This window comes from Pseudophryne corroboree, chromosome 2, assembly GCF_028390025.1.
Source record: "Pseudophryne corroboree isolate aPseCor3 chromosome 2, aPseCor3.hap2, whole genome shotgun sequence".
Lineage (NCBI taxonomy): Eukaryota > Metazoa > Chordata > Amphibia > Anura > Myobatrachidae > Pseudophryne > Pseudophryne corroboree.
Window position 1 is genome coordinate 769,095,446 of NC_086445.1, and position 22,546 is coordinate 769,117,991.

The window sequence follows — 22,546 nt, forward strand, 5'->3', positions numbered from 1 at the left end:
AGCATTTTTAAAAAAAAATATTAGCCAGTTAAGAGGCTTGGATGGACAGTGTTTTATGAATGGATTTATGAGGCCACATTCCTTCCCCACGAAGCCATGCATTTTGTGGCCCAGTGCGACAATGTCTAGCTATGGCTCTAGTGCCTGGTAGATGCCAACATTACACAACAAATTCTTACCTTATTGTATTATTCCCAAAACAACCAACATCCCCGATACCAAGGTCATCCACCAGGAGCAGTAATACATTAGGCTTTTCAGCAGTTGCTTCATTTATTGGAAATAAGCAAAGGAGCAGAAGAAGATTTAAAATAGCCATTATATTCCTGCAACAGAGAGTAATTCATATAATTAGTTAGGGATAAACAATAGAAATTGAATAGAGAAACAATACGGTGTATTCATAGATTTTTGTCATGATAAAAATTAGTGATTCACCCTGATTCACGCCCCCATTGGGTTGTTTGCATGTCCTCTGCATATATTCCACTTTTACCTACCACACTTAGGGGGTAATTCCAAGTTGGTTGCAGCAGGATTTTTTTTAGCAGTTGGGCAAAACCAAGGCCCTCATTCCGAGTTGTTCGCTCGCAAGCGGATTTTAGCAGATTTGCTCATGCTAAGCATCCGCCTACTGGGAGTGAATCTTAGCATCTTAAAATTGCGAACGATGTATTCGCAATATTGCGATTACACACCTCGTAGCAGTTTCTGAGTAGCTTCAGACTTACTCGGCATCTGCGATCAGTTCAGTGCTTGTCGTTCCTGGTTTGACGTCACAAACACACCCAGCGTTCGGCCAGACACTCCTCCGTTTCTCCGGCCACTCCTGCGTTTTTTCCGGAAACGGTAGCGTTTTTTCCCACACGCCCATAAAACGGCCTGTTTCCGCCCAGTAACACCCATTTCCTGTCAATCACATTACGATCTCCAGAACGATGAAAAAGCCGTGAGTAAAATTCCTAACTGCATAGCAAATTTACTTGGCGCAGTCGCAGTGCGAACATTGCGCATGCGCATTAAGCGGAAAATCGTTGCGATGTGCAGATTTTTACCGAGCGAACAACACGGAATGAGGGCCCATGTGCACTGCAGGGGAGGCAGATATAACGTGCAGAGAGAGTTAGATTTGGGTGGGTTATTTTGTTTCTGTGCAGGGTAAATACTGGCTGCTTTATTTTTACACTGCAAATTAGATTGCAGATTGAACACACCACACCCAAATCTAATCTCTCTGCACATGTTATATCTGCCTCCCCTGCAGTGCACATGGTTTTACCCAAATGCTAACAAAAATCCTGCTGCGATCAACTTGGAATTACCCCCTTAATCTGATTCAGATTGGGTTGTTTGCGGGTCCTCTGCATAGATTCCACTTTCATCTACCACACTTATCATGCTCTCCCCGCTTAGAAGCTTGAAAAACAGGTCAAACTGGTCTCAAGAAATTGCTGCGGTCATATATAATACATTCTTCTTATTTCTTTCATTCCTGGAGTAATGTCTAGTAGTCTCTCTCTCTTTGTACTCACCTGTGCTTAATTATTAAAACCAATGTTATAGAGAAACACTGCTTTAATATGCTTTTGCTGAGACTTTGTTGAGGGTAAACAGCATACCCTCCAACAGTGGCGTAACTAGAAATTTTTCTCCCCCAAGCCAAAAAATCCTTCGGCGCCCCCCCCCCCCCCCATAACCCCCATAATTGGCACTAGTAAAGGGACAAATATGCGCGCGCCGCCAAAAAGGGTGTGTGGCTTCGTTGAAACGGGCGTGGCTTTGCGTAAAGGGGCGTGGCATTGCAGGAAAAGACTACCTTATACCCCAGTTTTGCACCTGCACGCCCAGACGTTAGCCACCACAGGAAAGAAAAATAATCCTGATTCATGCCCCTTACATTATTTGTCATTTTTCCTCCTTATAGTAATGCCCAGTATACATTATTCCACATACTGCAATGGCCTTAGCCATTATGCCACACACAATAATGCACATGACACAATATGCACACACTGTAATGCCCCCGACACATTATGCCACACACCGTAATGCCTGTGACACATTATGACAGGAATCGCAATGCCCGTTATACATTATGCTACACACTGCAATGCCCCTGATACATTTTATGTTATAGCACATACAATGTGCTATTATAGCACATACAATGTCAGTGCTATATGTATAGATAATAATACAGTGCTATATATATAGCACATACAATGTGCTATTATAGCACATACAATGTCTGTGACACAGTATAACACACCACAATGATCCTGAGACATTATACCACATACCACAATGCCCGTGATATAGTATACAACACACCGTAATGCCTGACACATTATGACACACACCGCAATGTCCGTGATACATTATGCCACACACCGTAATGCCCATTACACATTAAGTTCTACAGTAAGGCTTCTAATTACTTTTAAATTACCTGCTCATTGCCAGGGGTTTCATGCTCTTGGTTCCATGCACGGTGCCAGGGGTTTTCATGCTCAGGGTGTCATGCTCGTTGCCAGGGGTTTCATGCACTGGGTGTCATGCTCGTTGCCAGTGGTTTCATGCTCTTGGTTCCATGCACGGTGCCAGGGGTTTTCATGCTCAGGGTGTCATGCTCGTTGCCAGGGGTTTAATGCACTGGGTGTCATGCTCGTTGCCAGGGGTTTCATGCACTGGGTGTCATGCTTGTTGCTAGGGGTTTCATGCACTAGGTGTCATGCTCGTTGCTAGGGGGTAGTGCTTGTTGCTAGGGCCATGCTCCCAGTGCCACATATGCCCCCAGTGCCAGGTATATGCCCCCAGTGCCAGATATTCCCCCACAGTGCCAGGTACATGCCCCCAGTGCCACATATACCCCCCCCCAGTGCCACATATGCCCCCTCAGTGCCTGCTCCCCCCAGTGGCAAATATTCCCCCACAGTGCCACATATGCCCCCTCAGTGCCTGCTCCCCCCAGTGCCAGATATTCCCCCACAGTGCCAGGTCTATGCCCCCAGTGCCAGATATTCCCCCACAGTGCCACATATGCCCCCTCAGTGCCTGCTCCCCCCAGTGCCAAATATTCCCCCACAGTGCCAGGTATATGCCCCCAGTGCAAGATATTCCCCCACAGTGCCAGGTATATGCCCCCAGTGCCAGATCTTCCCCCACAGTGCCAGGTATATGCCCACAGTGCCAGGTATATGCCCCCAGTGCCAGATATTCCCCCACAGTGCCAGGTATATGCCCCCAGTGCCAGATATTCCCCCACAGTGCCAGGTATATGCAACCAGTGCCAGATATTCCCCCACAGTGCCAGGTATATGCCCCCAGTGCCAGATATTCCCCCACAGTGCCAGGTATATGCCCCCAGTGCCAGATATTCCCCTACAGTGCCAGGTATATGCCCCCAGTGCCAGATATTCCCCCACAGTGCCAGGTATATGCCCCCAGTGCCAGGTATATGCCCCCAGTGCCAGATATTCCCCCACAGTGCCAGGTATATGCCCCCAGTGCCAGATCTTCCCCCACAGTGCCAGGTATATGCCCACAGTGCCAGGTATATGCCCCCAGTGCCAGATATTCCCCCACAGTGCCAGGTATATGCCCCCAGTGCCAGATATTCCCCCACAGTGCCAGGTATATGCCCCCAGTGCCAGATATTCCCCCACAGTGCCTGCTCCCGCCCCCCCCCCCCCCCCGCCCCACCCCACCCGCTCCTTTGTGTTGGAGGGACACGGAGCGCATAGCGCGCCTCTCCTGTGTCCCTCCTGGCTCTCCTGCCGGTCTAATAAAGGAAGTGCCGGTTCATGAGCCAATCAGAGCTCACGAACGGCACTTCCTTTATTAGACCGGCCGGGGGAGAGCCAGGGAGGGACACAGGAGAGGCGCGCGATGTGCGCTCCGTGTCCCTCCTTACAGCAGCGGAGGGAAGGAGACCGCAGATTGACATGCGGACGCTCGTCCGCATGTCAATCTGTGCAAAGTCAGTGGCGCCCCCGCAGTCCTCGCGGTGGCTTGGGGGCGAGGGGCTGCGGCACTGCCCTCCAACATAACACCTTCCACCAGGTACAAAATGCTCTGCTACTGGACTTCCCACTTAATATATGATTGCAGACACCTGTGTTGAACTAAATAAGTGATGAGAAGGAAGTTTTAACACATGTGACTGTAATCATAAATTAGGTAGGATGTGCAAGAGCAGAGTATTTTGTATATAGTGGAAGGGGTCAAGTTGGAGGGTCTGAAACAGTAGCTTTCAACAATATACAGTATTTCTAGATTGTGCACCCTGTATACAATGTGGCCAGGGACGATATCAGTGTATGGGGCCCTGACAGAGAAGGACCCATCCATGCCGAAGATCCTGGCTGCAAACGTTTTATTCACAAGCCCATATCTGCCTGTAAGATGCAGTATGCAGCAATGATCATCATTACTGATGAGACCCCATCTGTGAGACTGTGATCAACAATTTGTCTCCAGAGTCAAGTAGAGCTTGTGTGAGGGCACTGGGTTTGCATGCACCAGGCCCTCTGTGACTTCCCTCTTTGGGGTAAATTTACTAAGGTGGGAGTTTTTTTAGAACTAGTGATGTTGCTCTTAGCAGCCAATCAGATTCTACTTAACATTTATCTAGCTGCTTCTAGAAGAAAAGAGATAGAGGGCTAGATGCATCATTGCTTGGAAAGTGATAAAATGGAGAGTAAAAAGTACAAGCCAATCAGGTCCTAACTACCATGTCACAGGCTGTGTTTGAAAAATGGCAGTTAGGAGTTGATTGGCTGGTACTTTATCACTCTCCATTTATCACTTTCCAAGTTAAGATGCATCTAGCCCAGAATCTGATTGGTTGCTATGGGCAACATCACTAGTTATAAAATAAAACTCCCACCTTAGTAAATTTACCCCTTTGTCTCTGGACCAAGATCTCTTCCTCTGATCTGCTGTTGAATAAATATAGGTGTACAGAATTTGCATGTGCTGTGGCCCAGTGTTAATTTTGGCAAGGATTTTCAACTTAGTTTTATTCTTAGTAGAGATGAGCGGGTTCGGTTTTCAGAGAACCGAACCCACTCAAACATAGGCGATCCGGGCCACAGCTCGGATCTCCCTGCCTGGCCCGGATCCCAAATCGAGGCAAAACCTTTATACTGTAACCCGCTGTCAGATCCTGAGATTTTTGGCTTGGGCGCCAGTCCCATTGCATTCAATAGGCTGACAGCCAATCAGCGTGTCCCCAAAGGCTACAATGGCACAAGATGGATGCTCCCACCGCGCTAATAGCGCTGCCGCCCACACTGCCGACACCGCTGCCCACATTGCCAACACTCCCACACTGCCAGCACCCCTGCACTTCCGACACTGCCGGCAACCCTGCACTGAGGACACGGCCGGCACTCCTGCACTGAGGACACCTTCAGCACTCCCCCATTGCCAACACTGTCGGAACCCCTCCACTGAGGATGCTGCCGGCACTCCTGCCCTGAGGACACCTCTGGCACCCCTGCACTGAGGAAACTGCATGCACTCCTGCAATTCTGACACAGCCAGCACCCCCGCACTGCCAATACCTCTAAACAGAGGACACTGCCCACACTGCCGACTCCCCCGTACAGAGGACACCAGTGGCACCCCCGAGCTGCCAATACCTCTGGCACCCCACATAGAGGACACCCGCACTGCCGGCAACCCAGCAGTGAGGACACCATCCGCACCCCTGCACTGAGGACATAACTGGGACACCCGCACTGCTGACACCCCTGCAGTGAGAACACCTCCGGCACTCCCCCATTGCCGACAATGCCGGCACCCCTGCAGTAAGGAAACCGCATGCACTCCTGCACTGCTGACACAGCCAACACCCCCACACTGTCGATACCTCTACACAGCCCACACTGTCGACTTCCCTGTAGAGAGGACTGGGACATCTGCACTGCCGACACTGCTGACACCAACCCAGTGAGGACACTGTCGGCACCCCTGCACTGAGGACACAGCCAGCACCCCTGCATTGCTGACAATGCCTGAACCCCTCCCCACTGTCAACAGCGCCAACATACCCACATTGAGGATACCGCCAGCACCCTCACACTGCTGACACCACTGGCACCTCTGCATTGAGGACACTCCCGCACTGTGCACAGCCCCATACTGAAGACAATGCTGACACTCTCAGCCACAGTAAGTGCACTATTGTTGTATCTGACCTGCATTGTATCTCGTACTGTATTCGACGCACACTGTATCTGACCTTGCAATATAGCCAACCCACACTGTATGATACCTGCACTGTATCCGACCCAAACTATAAACTGCAATGTATCCAAACCACACTGTATTACACATTGTATCCGACATGCACTGTATCCAACCTGCACTGTGTCTGAACTGCACTGTATCTGACCAGCGCTGCATCTGACCAGCACTGTAACCTGGTCAATATTTAACTGTGTGTCCCCCACTGTACTACGTAGATACGGAATAGTTTTTTGCGAATGGGGAGATTTTGGGGAGCTGCATGACAAAAAGGATGATTGATTGGGGCTTTACATGGACACAAGGTGCCAGTCAGCAGTGACCCCCAGAAGGGAGGTACAGACTGGGCAATGAGAATAGGTATGTGCTGGGGCCATGTGCACTTGTGTTGAGGGCACCAATGTCTGCTGTTGCTATTTTACACATGGGTGGTCATTCCGAGTTGTTCGCTCGCTAGCTGCTTTTAGCAGCATTGCAAACGCTAGGCCGCCGCCCTCTGGGGAGTGTATCTTAGCTTAGCAGAATAGCATACGAAAGATTAGCAGAATTGCTACTAAATAATTCCTTGCAGTTTCTGAGTAGCTCCAGACCTACTCCTAGATTGCGATCACTGCAGACTGTTTAGTTCCTGGTTTGACGTCACAAACACGCCCTGCGTTCGGCCAGCCACTCCCCCGTTTCTCCAGCCACTCCTGCGTTTTTACCTGGCACGCCTGCGGTTTTTAGCACACTCCCTGAAAACGCCAAGTTGCCGCCCAGAAACACCCACTTCCTGTCAATCACACTGCGATCACTCGAGTGTTGAAAAAACGTCGCTCGAGCTTGTGCAAATCTCCAAAGTTTTGTGTTAAATTACTTAGCGCATGCGCGCTGCGTAACATGCGCATGCGCATTTTCCATCTAATCGCTGGGTTGCGAAAAACGGAACAAACTAACAACTCGGAATGACCACCATGATTTCAGGTTTTTTTCTTTGCTGTTTGCTAACTACTTTAGAGGAATGATATTCTACACACGATTCTCAGGAAATTTTTGTGTTGGATTGTTTTATATTGATAGTACTTGTGAGTTGGTTATAACTACTACATTACTAATTTGTAAAACATTTTTTAAAGAGAAATAACTGCTGTGTGTTTGTGCCTCTGCTCTGTTGCTTAGCCAGGCTTTGGCCTATGGGGGTAATTCAGACCTGATCGCTAGGGTGCCTTTTTTGCAGCCCTGCGATCAGGTAGTCAGAGGGAGGGTATTTGCTCTGTGCAGGTGTGCGATCGCATTGGTAGCAGAGCTGCACAAACCATGGCTGTAACTAGGGGGGCTAGGGGGGCATGTGACCCGGGCGCGGGATTGGATAGGGCGCTGGGATCAGCTGCGTCTGACACAGCAGAGAAGGTAGTGGATAAAAAATAGGATTTTAATTACCTGCCAGTAAATCCTGTTCTCGTAGTCCGTAGAGGATGCTGGGGTCCATTTTAGTACCATGGGGTACAGACGGTTCCGCAGGAGCCTTCGGCACTTTAAGACTTTTTAACAGTGTGAATTGGCTCCTCCTTCTATGCCCCTCCTCCAGACCTCAGTATAGGAACTGTGCCCGAGGAGACGGACATTTTCGAGAGAGTAATTACTATTAAACTTGTGGCGAGATTCACACCAGCTCACATCATACACAAAAAACATGTCGGCTAACATGGCCTTTAACATAACTCATGCCAACCTGCATGCATAACGCAACAGCAACAGCTGTTAACATATGAACATATGAAAACTGTGCAAAAAGATAAATGTAATCAGCAGGAAAAATGAGCACTGGGGGGGGCTCCCAGCATCCTCTACGGACTACGAGAAAAGGATTTACCGGCAGGCAATTAAAATCATATTTTCTCTTACGTCCTAGAGGATGCTGGGGTCCATTTTAGTACCATGGGGATGTACCAAAGCTCCCAGTACAGGCGGGAAAGTGCTAATGTTCCTGCAGAACTGACTGACCAAATTAAAGGTCGTCAGCAGCCAAGGTGTCAAACTTATAAAACTTAACAAACGTGCTTGCACCTGACCAAGTAGCTGCTCAGCAAATTTGCAATGCCGAGACACCCTGGGCAGCCGCCCAGGACGAACCCAGTTTCCTTGTAGAATGGGCTTTTACCGAAGTCGGTAACGGCAATCCTGCCCTGGAATGAGCGTGCTGAATGGTACCCCTGATCCAGCGCGCAATAGTCTGCTTAGAAGCAGGACCCCCAATCTTGTTGGGGTCATAGAGGACAAACAAAGATTCTGTTTTCCTTATCCGAGCCATTCTTGCAACATAAGTCCTCAACGCACTGACGACATCCAAGGACTTTGAAAAGGCTGAGGTCAGAAGCCACTGGCACCACCACTAGTTGGTTCATATGGAAAGAAGACACAACCTTCGGAAGAAAGTGCTGACGTGTTCTCAGTTCAGCCCTATCTTCATGAAATATTAAATAAGGACTCTTGTGTGAGCTCCTAACTCAGACACTAGTCTGCCTGAAGCCAAGGCCAACAGCATGATCTCTTTCCAAGTGAGAAACTTCAACTCCACCTCTTGCAGAGGCTCAAACCAGTCCGATTTAGGGAACTGTAGCACCACATTAAGATCCCATGGCGCCGCAGGAGGCACAAAGGGAGGTTGGATGCGCAAAACCCCCTTCAGGAACGTCTGGACCTCAGGAAGGGAAGCCAACTGTTTATGAGATAAAATGGACAAGGTCGAAATTTGGACCTTGATAGACCCTAATCTCAATCCAGCATCCACACCCGCCTGTAGAAATAGGAGAAGACGTCATAATTGAAACTCCCGCGCAGGAGATTTCTTGGATTCATACCAAGATACATATTTTCTCCAAATCCGATGGTAATGTTTGGACGTTACCCCTTTCCTGGCCAGAATAAGTGTGGGAATGACTTCATTGGTAATACCATTACGGGGTAGGATCTGGCACTCAACAGCCATGCCATCAAATGCAGCCACGGTAAGTCCTGATAAACTAACAGCCCCTGCTGAAGCAGGTCCTCGCGAAGAGGAAGAGGCCGAGGATCTTCCAGTAATAACTCTTGAAGATCTGGATACCAAGCCTTTCTTGGCCAGTCTGGAGCAATGAGGATTGCTCGAACTCCTTTTCTTCTGATGAACTTGAGAACTTTTGGAATAAGTGGAAGTGGAGGGAACAGATACACCAACTGAAACACCCACTGGGTCACCAGTGCATCTACCGCTATTGCTTGTGGGTCTCTTGACCTGGAACAATATTTCTGAAGCTTCTTGTTAAGGCGTGATGCCATCATATCCACTTGAGGAATGCCCCAACGACTTGCCACCTCCGCAAAGACTTCTGGGTGGAAGCCCCATTCTCCTGGATGGAGATCGTGTCTGCTGAGGAAGTCTGCTTCCCAGTTGAATGAAAATTGCTGACAGAGCTTTTGCATGCCTTTCTGCCCAGAGGAGTATCTTTGTCACATCTGCCTTTGCCGCTCTGCTTTTTGTTCCGCCTTGACGGTTTATGTAAGCTACTGCCGTTACATTGTCTGACTGGATCTGTATGGGACGACCTTAAAGAAGATGTGCTGCTTGATGAAGACTGTTGTACACAGCTCTCAACCCCAGAATATTTATGTGAAGGAGAGTTTCTTGACTTAACCATCTTCCTTGGAAGCTTTCGCCTTGCATGACTGCTCCCCATCCTCGGAGACTTGCATCCGTGGTCACCAGGATCCAAGCCTGAATCCCGAACCTGCGTCCCTCCAGGAGGTGAGAAATTTGTAGCCACCACAGGAGCTAAATTCTTTTCGCTGACAAGATTATCCTTGCACTGATGAACTGATACTCTTCGTGGTCTCAAAATTTGTTTGACCATGCTCTGGATCTCCAGAGCCTTTTCCACCAGTAGAAATACTCTCTGTACCTCGGTGTCCAGTATCATTCCCAAAAATGATAATCTCATTGTCGGTTCCAACTGTGATTTTGGAAAGTTGATGATCCAACCGTGCTGTTAAAGCACCGTCAGGGATAATGCTATGTTCTGGAGTAGCTTGTCCCTGGATCTCGCTTTTATGAGGAGATCGTCCAAGTATGGAATTATGTTGACTCCTGGCTTGTGACAGAGAACCATCATCTCCGCCATCACCTTGGTGAATATTCTCGGAGCCGTGTAGAGCCCGAACGGTAATGTTTGGAATTGGTAGTGGCAATCCTGAACCACAAACCTCAAGTATGCTTGATGTGGCGGGTAAATGGGGACATGCAAGTAAGCATTATTGATGTCGAATGACACCAGAAATTCCTTCTCTTCCAAGCTGAAAATCACTGCTCTCAAGGATTCCACCTTGAATTTGAACCTTTTCAAATAAAGATTCAGAGATTTTAGGTTTAAAATCGGTCTGACCGAGCCACCCGGCTTCGGTACCACAAACAGGCTTGAATAAAAGCCTTGGTTCTTCTGTTCGGCAGGAACCAAGGAAATTACTTTGTCTTGACATAATTTGTGTATTGCATTCAGGACATTTGCACTGTCCTGAGCAGAAACTGGCAAAGCTGATTTGAAAAATCGGCATGGGGGAAGGTCTTAAAATTCCAACCTGTAACCTTGGGATACTATCTGTAATATCCAAGGATCCAGATCTGAGTGAACCAAGACCTGGCTGAAAAAGAGTAGATGTGCCCCCACCCGATCGCACTCCCGCAGGGGAGCCCCAGCGTCATGCTGTGGCTTTTGCAGAAGTAGTTGCTGACTTCTGCTCCTGGGAGCCTGATGGTGTTGTAGGTTTTCTACCTCTTCCTCTCCCTGTGAAAAAAAGGGGTACTCTTAGCCTTTTTGTACTTGTTGGGCCGAAAGGACTGCATAGTATGAGAATGATATACTTTTTTAGCCGCTGCAGCTGCCGACGGCAGAAATGCTGAATTTCCAGATGTAGTAGTTAATATCATGGCATCCAACTTCTCACCAAAGAGGGCCTCACCATTGTAGGGGAGCGCCTCAATATTTCTTTTGGATTCTGCGTCAGCATTCCATTGGCGGATCCATAGTGCCCTGCGGGCTGAAATCACCATAGCAGAGGCCCTCGAGCCCAGTAAGCCAACGTCCTTCATAGCCTCAACTAAGTAACCTGCAGATTCTTTGAAATGACCTAGAAAAAGAAGCATATCTTTATCGACCGTGTCAATATTAACAATCAAGTTGTCTGCCCACTTTTCCACTGCGTTACCTACCCACGCAGAAGCAATTGTGGGCCTGAGTAATGTACCCGTAGCAACATAGATGGACTTTAAAGTCGTCTCTAATTTGCGGTCAGCAGGTTCTTTTAATGAAGCTGACCCTGGGGCAGGTAAAATGATTTTCTTCGACAACCTAGAGACCGAGATGTCTACCATTGGGGGTGACTCCCACTTACGCCTGTCCTCCTCAGGGAAAGGGTACCCTACCCACAACCTTCTAGGAATAGCAAACTTCTTTTCCGGGTTAACCCAGGATTACTCAAAGAATGCATTTAAGTCCTTAGATGGAGGAAAAGTCACCATCTGTTTTTTATTTAATTTAAAATAATCTTTTTCTTCAGGTGCAGGTGTTGTGTCTGTAACTTCTAAGACCTCTTTTATAGCGACTTTCATACATTGAATGCTCTTAGCCAGTTTGAGGTCTACCCCCCTCAAATCCCCAGTGTCGACCTCAGTGTCGGAATCTGTGTCAGTGTCCCTTTGCATATTTTGAGCCAGACACCTTTTCTGGGAACTGGAGGGGTCCCGAGTGGATGGCGTGGAGGAATCAGCAAACAGTGCATCCTCCACAGACTGTCTCCAATACTTTGTCTGTTGTTCAGACTCAGAGATTTCTTTGCCAGTTTAGACATATTACTCTGCAACTTTCTCACCCACACCGGCTCAGAACACTCTTGTGCCTCCAAAATGGGTTCCTCTGGGGAAGAACTTTCTCTAGACATGGTACACACGTGTACAGTCACAACACTCACACACAGGGGAGCTATTGGGGACAGATCTACCCTAATTTCTGTCAGAGGGACCCAGAGGGAATTGCCAGTCCACACCACGCGCCCTATATGTATTGCATACAGTATATACAATCACAGCGCTGTTTTTCAATATGAAGTCCGCAGACCTCAACACACTATGTGCTCCCCTTCTATAACACCCTGGTACTTGTATCAGCGATGTGTGAGTAGAAGCAGCGTTCAGGATCAGCGCTCCAGCGTTTCTGTGAGGAGAAAATGGCGCCAATTGAGTGTTACTAGCAAGTCTGAGGAGAAGCCCCGCCCCCTGTAATGGCGCGGTTCAGCCTCAGTAAATACAATATTTATACTGGCAGGGGTATGTACACCAGCAGCTCCCATGTGTGTACTGTTAAGCCAGTGAGAGTAAGGAATTTACCATGTCCCCCAGAGCGCCCCCCCCCCCGCGCGCGCTCTGCACCCTGTGCTGAGAGACATGTTTGTGCGCAGCGTCCAGGGCTGCGCTGGGACCTTTATGCAGCCATGATGACCGGAGGACCCCTCTCTGCAGGTCTCAGGTAAATACTCACCAGCCTTCTGACTTCTGGCTCTGTTAGGGGGTGGCGGCAGTGCTGTGGGAGTTAGCAGCAGCCAGGCAAGGGCTGTGTTCAGTACCCTTCAGGAGCTAATGGTGTCCCACGAAGCAGGGAAGCTGTTGCCAGCAGCTTCCCTGTAAAATAAAATAAAAAACCTAACAAAGTCTTTTCCAGCAGAACTCTGTAGAGCTCCACTGGTGTGCATCCAGTCTCCCGGGCACATTTTCTAAACTAAGATCTGGAGAAGGGGCATAGAGGGAGGGGCCAGTTCACACTGTTAAAAAGTCTTAAAGTGCCGAAGGCTCCTGCGGAACCGTCTATACCCCATGGTACTAAAATGGACCCCAGCATCCTCTAGGACTAAGAGAAATGGGATTTGTAGTCATGTGTGCTACTGCTTAGGCTTTATGCAGTGACATAGAAACTACAAATCCCATGAGGCATTGCACCCTGCAGAAAGATGGTCGCTGCTGGAGCTACAGTAGTCAGGGTAGCGTCTAGTTTCCCTTCCTCAGCGGCAAGCCGAAAAAGTATACCAGCCGCTGGCCCTACCTATGAATGTGGTCATGCTGCTGACCTTTCTCTGCCCCCACACAGTGTTGCATTCAGCTGAGTCGCTGACAGCACAGTGATAGATAGAAGCAGGATGGCAGCCTTCGGCTCCACCTTAGTGAAGTGCGAGAGGACAGGAGGTAACACACACACACACACACACACACACACACACACACACACACACACACACACACACACACACACACACACACTCACACTGGTGCTAACCCCTGCAGCTCATTTAAACTAGTTTTCTCAAGCTTATATGCAGTATATTGCCCTAATCTATAATGCTGAGACTGCTTACTTTCATTTCTGTGACAGCTACAGATTATATATATATATATAGATATATATATACATGCCTCCCAACATGACCCTCTCCAGGAGGGACACAATGCTCTGCTCCTGGACTTCCCTCTTAATTTATGATTGTCATTACCTGTGCTGAAACACCTTTCTTATCCATTAACCTGTTCAACACAGGTGCCAGCAATCATAAATTGTGAGAAAAGTCCACAATGTACCGGTGGGGTACACAGGTGAAAGTTAGATTAAGCCTTATGGTTAAGTGCTTGAATAACAAGTTCAAACGCATAGGCCTGAACGCAAGTTCATGTAGGTATGCGAAATTATGATTCAGGGATTTGGATAACAAGTTCAAATACACAGGTCTACCACAATTTCATATGCGTGTGTAACCTTACCAGTAGCTACAATAGCTTCAAGTCGCAACCAGTGTATTAGCTTCAAGTCACCTGTGTACCCCACCGGTGTGTGGTTTTTTTCAAGTATCCAGAATACGTAATTGCCATTTCATTGATGCACTAACAGTATTTATCAAGCACTAGAGACATACCCCTGATGAAGTCTTAGAGTAAGACGAAACGCGTCGGATTATTTGTTCATAAACATCAAATCTCCGAATTGTCAAAGGAGAAGGAGGAATCTATCAAAGTTATTTCAACTGGTCCTCTGTACTATATGGTGTTATCTGCAAGAAGAGATACTATACCGTTTTGTATCATTGCTTTTATGTTGTAATACATTTTTACATGGAACATGTTAAATGTGGTTTTATGCTCACGAATTAGGAGTAAATATTTTAGGGAGACTGCTGTTTTTCCCCATTGAATATTGGGTGGAAAAACAACCCAAGTGCGCCCATTCCTCTACTGGCACATATATATATATATATATATATATATATATATATAAATATTTTATTCTTCATGTTCTATGTATTTTATATATATATATATATATATATATATATATATATACACACATACATACACTGCTCAAAAAAATAAAGGGAACACTAAAATAACACATCCTAGATCTGAATGAATTAAATATTCTTATTAAATACTTTGATCTTTACATAGTTGAATGTGCTAACAACAAAATCACACAAAAATTATCAATGGAAATCAAATTTATTAACCCATGAAGGTCTGGATTTGGAGTCACACTCAAAATTAAAGTGGAAAAACACACTACAGGCTGATCCAACTTTGATGTAATGTCCTTAAAACAAGTCAAAATGAGGCTCAGTAGTGTTTGTGGCCTCCACGTGCCTGTATGACCTCTCGACAATGCCTGGGCATGCTCCTGATGAGGTGGCGGATGGTCTCCTGAGGGATCTCCTCCCAGACCTGGACTAAAGCATCCGCCAACTCCTGGACAGTCTGTGATGCAATGGTGGTGGATGGAGCGAGACATGATGTCCAAGATGTGCTCAATTGGATTCAGGTCTGGGGAACGGACGGGCCAGTCCATAGCATCAATGCCTTCGTCTTGCAGGAACTGCTGACACACTCCAGCCACATGAGGTCTAGCATTGTCTTGCATTAGGAGGAACCCAGGGCCAACCGCACCAGCATATGGTCTCACAAGGGGTCTGAGGATCTCATCTCGGTACCTAATGGCAGTCAGGCTACCTCTGGAGAGCACATGGAGGGCTGTGCGGTCCCCCAAAGAAATGCCACCCCACACCATTACTGACCCACTGCCAAACTGGTCATGCTGGAGGATGTTGCAGGCAGCAGAACGTTCTCCTTGGCGTCTCCAGACTCTGTCACATCTGTCACATGTGCTCAGTGAGAACCTGCTTTCATCTGTGAAGAGCACAGGGCACCAGTGGCGAATTTGCCAATCTTGGTGTTCTCTGGCAAATGCCAAACGTTCTGCACGGTGTTGGGCTGTAAGCACAACCCCCACCTGTGGATGTCGGGCCTTCATACCACCCTCATGGAGTCTGTTTCTGATCGTTTGAGTAGACACATGCACATTTGTGGCTTGCTGGAGGTCATTTTGCAGGGCTCTGGCAGTGCTCCTCCTGTTCCTCCTTGCACAAAGGCGGAGGTAGCGGTCCTGTTGCTGCTGGGTTGTTGCCCTCCTACGGCCTCCTCCACGTCTCCTGATGTACTGGCCTGTCTCCTGGTAGCGCCTCCATGCTCTGGACACTACGCTGACAGACACAGCAAACCTTCTTGCCACAGCTCGCATTGATGTGCCATCCTGGATGAGCTGCACTACCTGAGCCACTTGTGTGGGTTGTAGACTCCGTCTCATGCTACCACTAGAGTGAAAGCACCGCCAGCTTTCAAAAGTGACCAAAACATCAGCCAGAAAGTAGAGGAGCTGAGAAGTGGTCTGTGGTTACCACCTGCAGAACAACTCCTTTATTGGGGGTGTCTTGCTAATTGCCTATAATTTCCACCTCTTGTCTATTCCATTTGCACAACAGCATGTGAAATTGATTGTCAATCAGTGGACAGTTTGATTTCACAGAAGTGTGATTGACTTGGAGTTACATTGTGTTGTTTAAGTGTTCCCTTTATTTTTTTCAGCAGTGTATCTATAATTTATTTATTTATTTTTGGGGGGAATGGGGGCGCTAAATTACTGTCTTGCCCCGAGTGCAGTTATTCCTAGTTTCGGCCCTGCACAAACATCAGTTTGTGCAGTCTCCGCTCAGCCCAGGACTTACTCTGCCGATGCGATGGATTGCTGGTGATCGGGGCCAGAGCTGACGTCAGACACCCTCCCTCCAAATGCCTGAGTCCACCTGCATTTCTCCGGACACTCCTTTAAAATGATCAGTTGCCTCCCAAAAACGGCCTCTTCCTGTCAATCACCTTGCGATCACCCATGCGATCGCTTTTTTGCACCATCTAGTCGCTATGCACCGATGCCCGGTGCAGTCGTCTGACTCGCCAGGCCATTGCGGGGCATACGCGAAAACGCACAGCAGCGATCAGGTCTGAATTACCCCATATGTTGGTAAGGTGGTTAAAATTTACTGAAAATGAGTGTAAATTAATGTTATTGAGGTTAATAATATTGTAGGAACAAAAACAGGCAAAAATTTTAGCTGTTTTTGTGATTTAAAAAAAAATACGGATACAAAACCAAAACACGCAAAGGCGGTTTTGGCAAAAATAAATCCAGATACAAAACACAAAGGAGATACAGATCCAAAACCAAAACACAACATTTGGCCCGGCACACACACCTAATTAGTTGCTTACAGTGGCAAACGCAGGATTTGCATGGGGGGTTTCCAGAACTGCGTGAAGCCAAGCACGGGGGTGGGGACTGAGGTGATCCAGTATATGCTGGGTCCGTCAAACTAGTGTGTCTGGTGCGTGTATGTATACATATATATATATATATATCTATCTATCTACATATATACTGTATATACACCTATATATACACACACACACACACACACACACACACACACACACACACACATAGCATATTAAACATGCATACATATATATATATATATATATATATATATATGTATATATACATACGGTACATGTATATATGTATATATCATATGTGTGTGTGTTTATATGTATGTATGTATATACATGTGTGTGTATAAATGTATGCACATGGATATATATGTACTATAATTAAAGTCAACTTTTATTAAGCACTTACAAGTGCCACCAGGAAGACAGCAGGCTGCAGAGGATGCTAGACTGCCATTAATAATACACGGCTCGCAAAATGCAGCCCATAAAAAAAAAAAAAAGTGGTTTTTTTTCTGGGGGGGGGGGGTGTGGAGTTTCTAGGTGCTCTGAACCACCTCTCCCCCCCCCCCCCCCCTGCCCCCTGCATGTGCCACTGGCTAACTTAAAATTGTGGTTGGTTTAAAGTAGAGATGAGCGGTTCGGATTTTGAGAATTAGGGAAATTTTGAGAATTGCACATTTTGAGAAATCCAAACAGCAACAGCTCCGAACTTCCCGTATCTGGGGCAGTCGAGCCTGGGGCTCAGATCTGCTCCAGCTGCCTTGAGCCCGGCATGAGCTTAACACGTGAGACCACGCTGTCGGATCTTGCGTGTTTACCTCGGATGCCAATTTCAAAAGTCAATGGGGCTGACCGCTGATTGACTGAGAGAGCCGTCTGTCACGGCTCTCAGCCAATAAGCATGTCCCCATAGACTTTAAAGGGGGGAAGATAGTGGCCTGCACCACTCTGACTCTGCAGCCCACACTGGGCCCCCTCTATGAATGGGGCCCCCCAGCTTTGGTTACAGCTGCAGTGCAAAAGTGCACTGCGAGCTGTAGAAAATGAAAGTAAACAGGAGAGGAGACTGAGGAGGAAGAGGGGCGGAGTTCGTGCATGGGGGCGGGGCTTCACGGCACTGTGCATTCAGTGCTTGGCAAGGAGCATGGGGGAGAGGAGGAGAGCTTGGAGGCAGGACGGGATCAGATGCACAGTGTGCCTGCACTGCCCACCCAGTGATTTTAGAGGGAGGTAAGATGGAGGAGTGGGGGAAACTGTGTGAGAGGGAGGAGGGGGACACTGTATATGTATATGTATGAGAGGGAGGAGGGTAACACTGTATATGAATATGTGTGAGAGGGGGAGGGGGAAACTGTATATGAATATGTGTGAGAGGGGGAGGGGGAAACTGTATAGGAATATGTGTGAGAGGGGGAGGGGGACACTGTATAGGAATATGTGTGAGAGGGGGGATGGGGACACTGTATAGGAATATGTGTGAGAGGGGGGAGGGGGGCACTGTATAGGAATATGTGTGAGAGGGGGAGGGGGACACTGTATAGGAATATGTGTGAGAGGGGGGATGGGGACACTGTATAGGAATATGTGTGAGAGGGGGGAGGGGGGCACTGTATAGGAATATGTGTGAGCAGGGCCGGCAACAGAAATCTTGGGGCCCCATACAATGATATCTCTGGGGCCCCCTACACCCTCAACTCCCCCCTCGATATGTACTACATATATAAATATATGTTTGTGTTGGAAATTAATTAACTTTTAATTAGTTTGTGGGTGGCCCGAAGTGCATTCAGCCAGACCCGGACCTAACCAATTTGATGCCCTAGGCAAGATTTTGTCTGGTGCCCGCTAGCACCGCCACTAGTTTCACCTCTGACACAGCACCCCTCTCCAAGCACAGCACCCATCACACTTTATCCTACACACAGCTCCCCCCAGCGCACTTTATCCTACACACAGCTCCCCCCCAGCACACTTTATCCTACACACAGCTCTCCCCCCAGCATACTTTATCCTACACACAGCTCTGCCCCCAAGCACACTTTATCCTACACACAGCTCTCCCCCCAGCACACTTTATCCTACACACAGCTCTGCCCCTTAGCACACTTTATCCTACACACAGCTCCTCCTCCTCTCCCTCCCCCCCAGCACACTTTATCCTACACACAGCTCTCCCCCCAGCACACTTTATCCTACACACAGCTCTCCCCCCAGCACACTTTATCCTACACACAGCTCTCCCCCCAGCACACTTTATCCTACACACAGCTCTCCCCCCAGCACACTTTATCCTACACACAGCTCTCCCCCCAGCACACTTTATCCTACACACAGCTCTCCCCCCAGCACACTTTATCCTACACACAGCTCTCACCCCAGGACATTTTATCCTACACATAGCTCTCCCCCCCAGCACACTTTATCCTACACACAGCTCTGCCCCCAGTACACTTTATCCTACACACAGCTCTCCCCCTAGCTCACTTTATCCTACACACAGCTCTCCCCCCATCACACTTTATCCTACACACAGCTCTGCCCCCCAGTACACTTTATCCTACACACAGCTCTCCCCCCTAGCACACTTTATCCTACACACAGCTCTCCCCCAATCACACTTTATCCTACACACAGCTCTGCCCCCCAGTACACTTTATCCTACACACAGCTCTCCCCCCAGCACACTTAATCCTACACACAGCTCTCACCCCAGGACATTTTATCCTACACATAGCTCTCCCCCCCAGCACACTTTATCCTACACACAGCTCTGCCCCCAGTACACTTTATCCTACACACAGCTCTCCCCCTAGCTCACTTTATCCTACACACAGCTCTCCCCCCATCACACTTTATCCTACACACAGCTCTGCCCCCCAGTACACTTTATCCTACACACAGCTCTCCCCCTAGCTCACTTTATCCTACACACAGCTCTCCCCCCATCACACTTTATCCTACACACAGCTCTCCCCCCAGCACACTTTATCCTACACACAGCTCTCCCCCCAGCACACTTTATCCTACACACAGCTCTGCCCCCCAGCACACTTTATCCTACACACAGCTCTCCCCCCAGCACACTTTATCCTACACACAGCTCTGCCCCCCAGTACACTTTATCCTAGACACAGCTCTCCCCTCCAGTACACTTTATCCTACACACAGCTCTGCCCCCCAGCACACTTTATCCTACACACAGCTCTCCCCCTAGCACACTTTATCCTACACACAGCTCTCCCCCTAGCACACTTTATCCTACACACAGCTCTCCCCCCAGCACACTTTATCCTACACACAGCTCTCCCCCCAGCACACTTTATCCTACACACAGCTCTCACCCCAGCACACTTTATCCTACACACAGCTCCTCCTCCTCTCCCTCCCCCCCAGCACACTTTATCCTACACACAGCTCTCCCCCCAGCACACTTTATCCTACACACAGCTCTGCCCCTTAGCACACTTTATCCTACACACAGCTCCTCCTCCTCTCCCTCCCCCCCAGCACACTTTATCCTACACACAGCTCTCCCCCCAGCACACTTTATCCTACACACAGCTCTCCCCCCAGCACACTTTATCCTACACACAGCTCTCCCCCCAGCACACTTTATCCTACACACAGCTCTCCCCCCAGCACACTTTATCCTACACACAGCTCTCCCCCCAGCACACTTTATCCTACACACAGCTCTCCCCCCAGCACACTTTATCCTACACACAGCTCTCACCCCAGGACATTTTATCCTACACATAGCTCTCCCCCCCAGCACACTTTATCCTACACACAGCTCTGCCCCCAGTACACTTTATCCTACACACAGCTCTCCCCCTAGCTCACTTTATCCTACACACAGCTCTCCCCCCATCACACTTTATCCTACACACAGCTCTGCCCCCCAGTACACTTTATCCTACACACAGCTCTCCCCCCTAGCACACTTTATCCTACACACAGCTCTCCCCCAATCACACTTTATCCTACACACAGCTCTGCCCCCCAGTACACTTTATCCTACACACAGCTCTCCCCCCAGCACACTTAATCCTACACACAGCTCTCACCCCAGGACATTTTATCCTACACATAGCTCTCCCCCCCAGCACACTTTATCCTACACACAGCTCTGCCCCCAGTACACTTTATCCTACACACAGCTCTCCCCCTAGCTCACTTTATCCTACACACAGCTCTCCCCCCATCACACTTTATCCTACACACAGCTCTGCCCCCCAGTACACTTTATCCTACACACAGCTCTCCCCCTAGCTCACTTTATCCTACACACAGCTCTCCCCCCATCACACTTTATCCTACACACAGCTCTCCCCCCAGCACACTTTATCCTACACACAGCTCTCCCCCCAGCACACTTTATCCTACACACAGCTCTGCCCCCCAGCACACTTTATCCTACACACAGCTCTCCCCCCAGCACACTTTATCCTACACACAGCTCTGCCCCCCAGTACACTTTATCCTAGACACAGCTCTCCCCTCCAGTACACTTTATCCTACACACAGCTCTGCCCCCCAGCACACTTTATCCTACACACAGCTCTCCCCCTAGCACACTTTATCCTACACACAGCTCTCCCCCTAGCACACTTTATCCTACACACAGCTCTCACCCCAGGACATTTTATCCTACACATAGCTCTCCCCCCCAGTACACTTTATCCTACACACAGCTCTCACCCCAGGACATTTTATCGCTGGCACTGTGCACATCTTCCCTCGCCCCGCCCTGCACCACCACCAAATGCAGCTCTTAACTACCTTTTTCTTTTGTTCCCCCATTGATAGTCACTGTCGTCGTGGGTGTCCTCAGGGCTCTCTTTATGTGGCACGAGAGACGGACGTGAGGTGATGGCATCACGTCGTCTCATTCCCGCCGCCGCGGGCAGCACCAGCAGCAGGGGGACTTGCGGAGGCGGGCCAAAGGAGTTTGTGCAGCGCTGCTCGCCGCCCCTTTTTTAATGTGGGAGACAGCAGGCGGGGACAATAGCGCTGTGCAGAGTATAGTGGACGGGCAAAGTGGGCTGAAGGTGCGGAGGGGGAGAAAGCATAAGGAGAGGTGCTGAATCAGCTGGAACATCTCCTGTCCCATTACGTCCCGCAGCCAGCCACAGCATACTGTAATGAGTCAATTTGACTTATTATCAGTACTGCTGACATTGCCGCTTCCATCATCACACCGCACCTCCGCCACGTATCTCCACTGGATCCAGCAGGGTCCGGCAGCTGTGTTGCTGCCCTGCCCGCTGTGTGGATCACACAGCATTCTTACGCGCTGCCTACAAATTTTGTGTGTCCCTGATGCTCGGGGCCCCCCTGAGCCTCGGGGCCCCATACGGGTGTCCCCTTTGACCCCCCCCTGTTGCCGGGCCTGTGTGTGAGGGAGGGAGGGGGACACTGTATAGGAATATGTGTGAGAGGGGGGAGGGAGACACTGTATATGAATATGTGTGAGAGAGGGGAGGGGGACACTGTATATGAATATGTGTGAGAGGGGGACACTATGTATATGTGTAAGAGTGATATGTTTATGTGTGTGACTTTATGTTTATGACTGTGTGTGACAGTGTATATATGTGTGATTGTATGCATGTGTGTCTAACTGTACAT

At 48.7% G+C, this 22,546-nt stretch overlaps 1 protein-coding gene across 2 annotated transcripts in view; it reads right to left on the reverse strand.

Moving 5' to 3' along the window:
* The window catches only part of LOC135047970 (arylsulfatase H-like), a 283,561-nt gene that overhangs the window by 194,000 nt on the left and 67,015 nt on the right, over nucleotides 1-22,546 (reverse strand). For both annotated transcript variants that reach the window (XM_063955490.1, XM_063955489.1), the window contains exon 2: nucleotides 180-326. In XM_063955490.1, coding sequence (XP_063811560.1) covers nucleotides 180-326 — 147 coding nt within the window. The remainder of the gene's footprint in view (nucleotides 1-179; nucleotides 327-22,546) is intronic.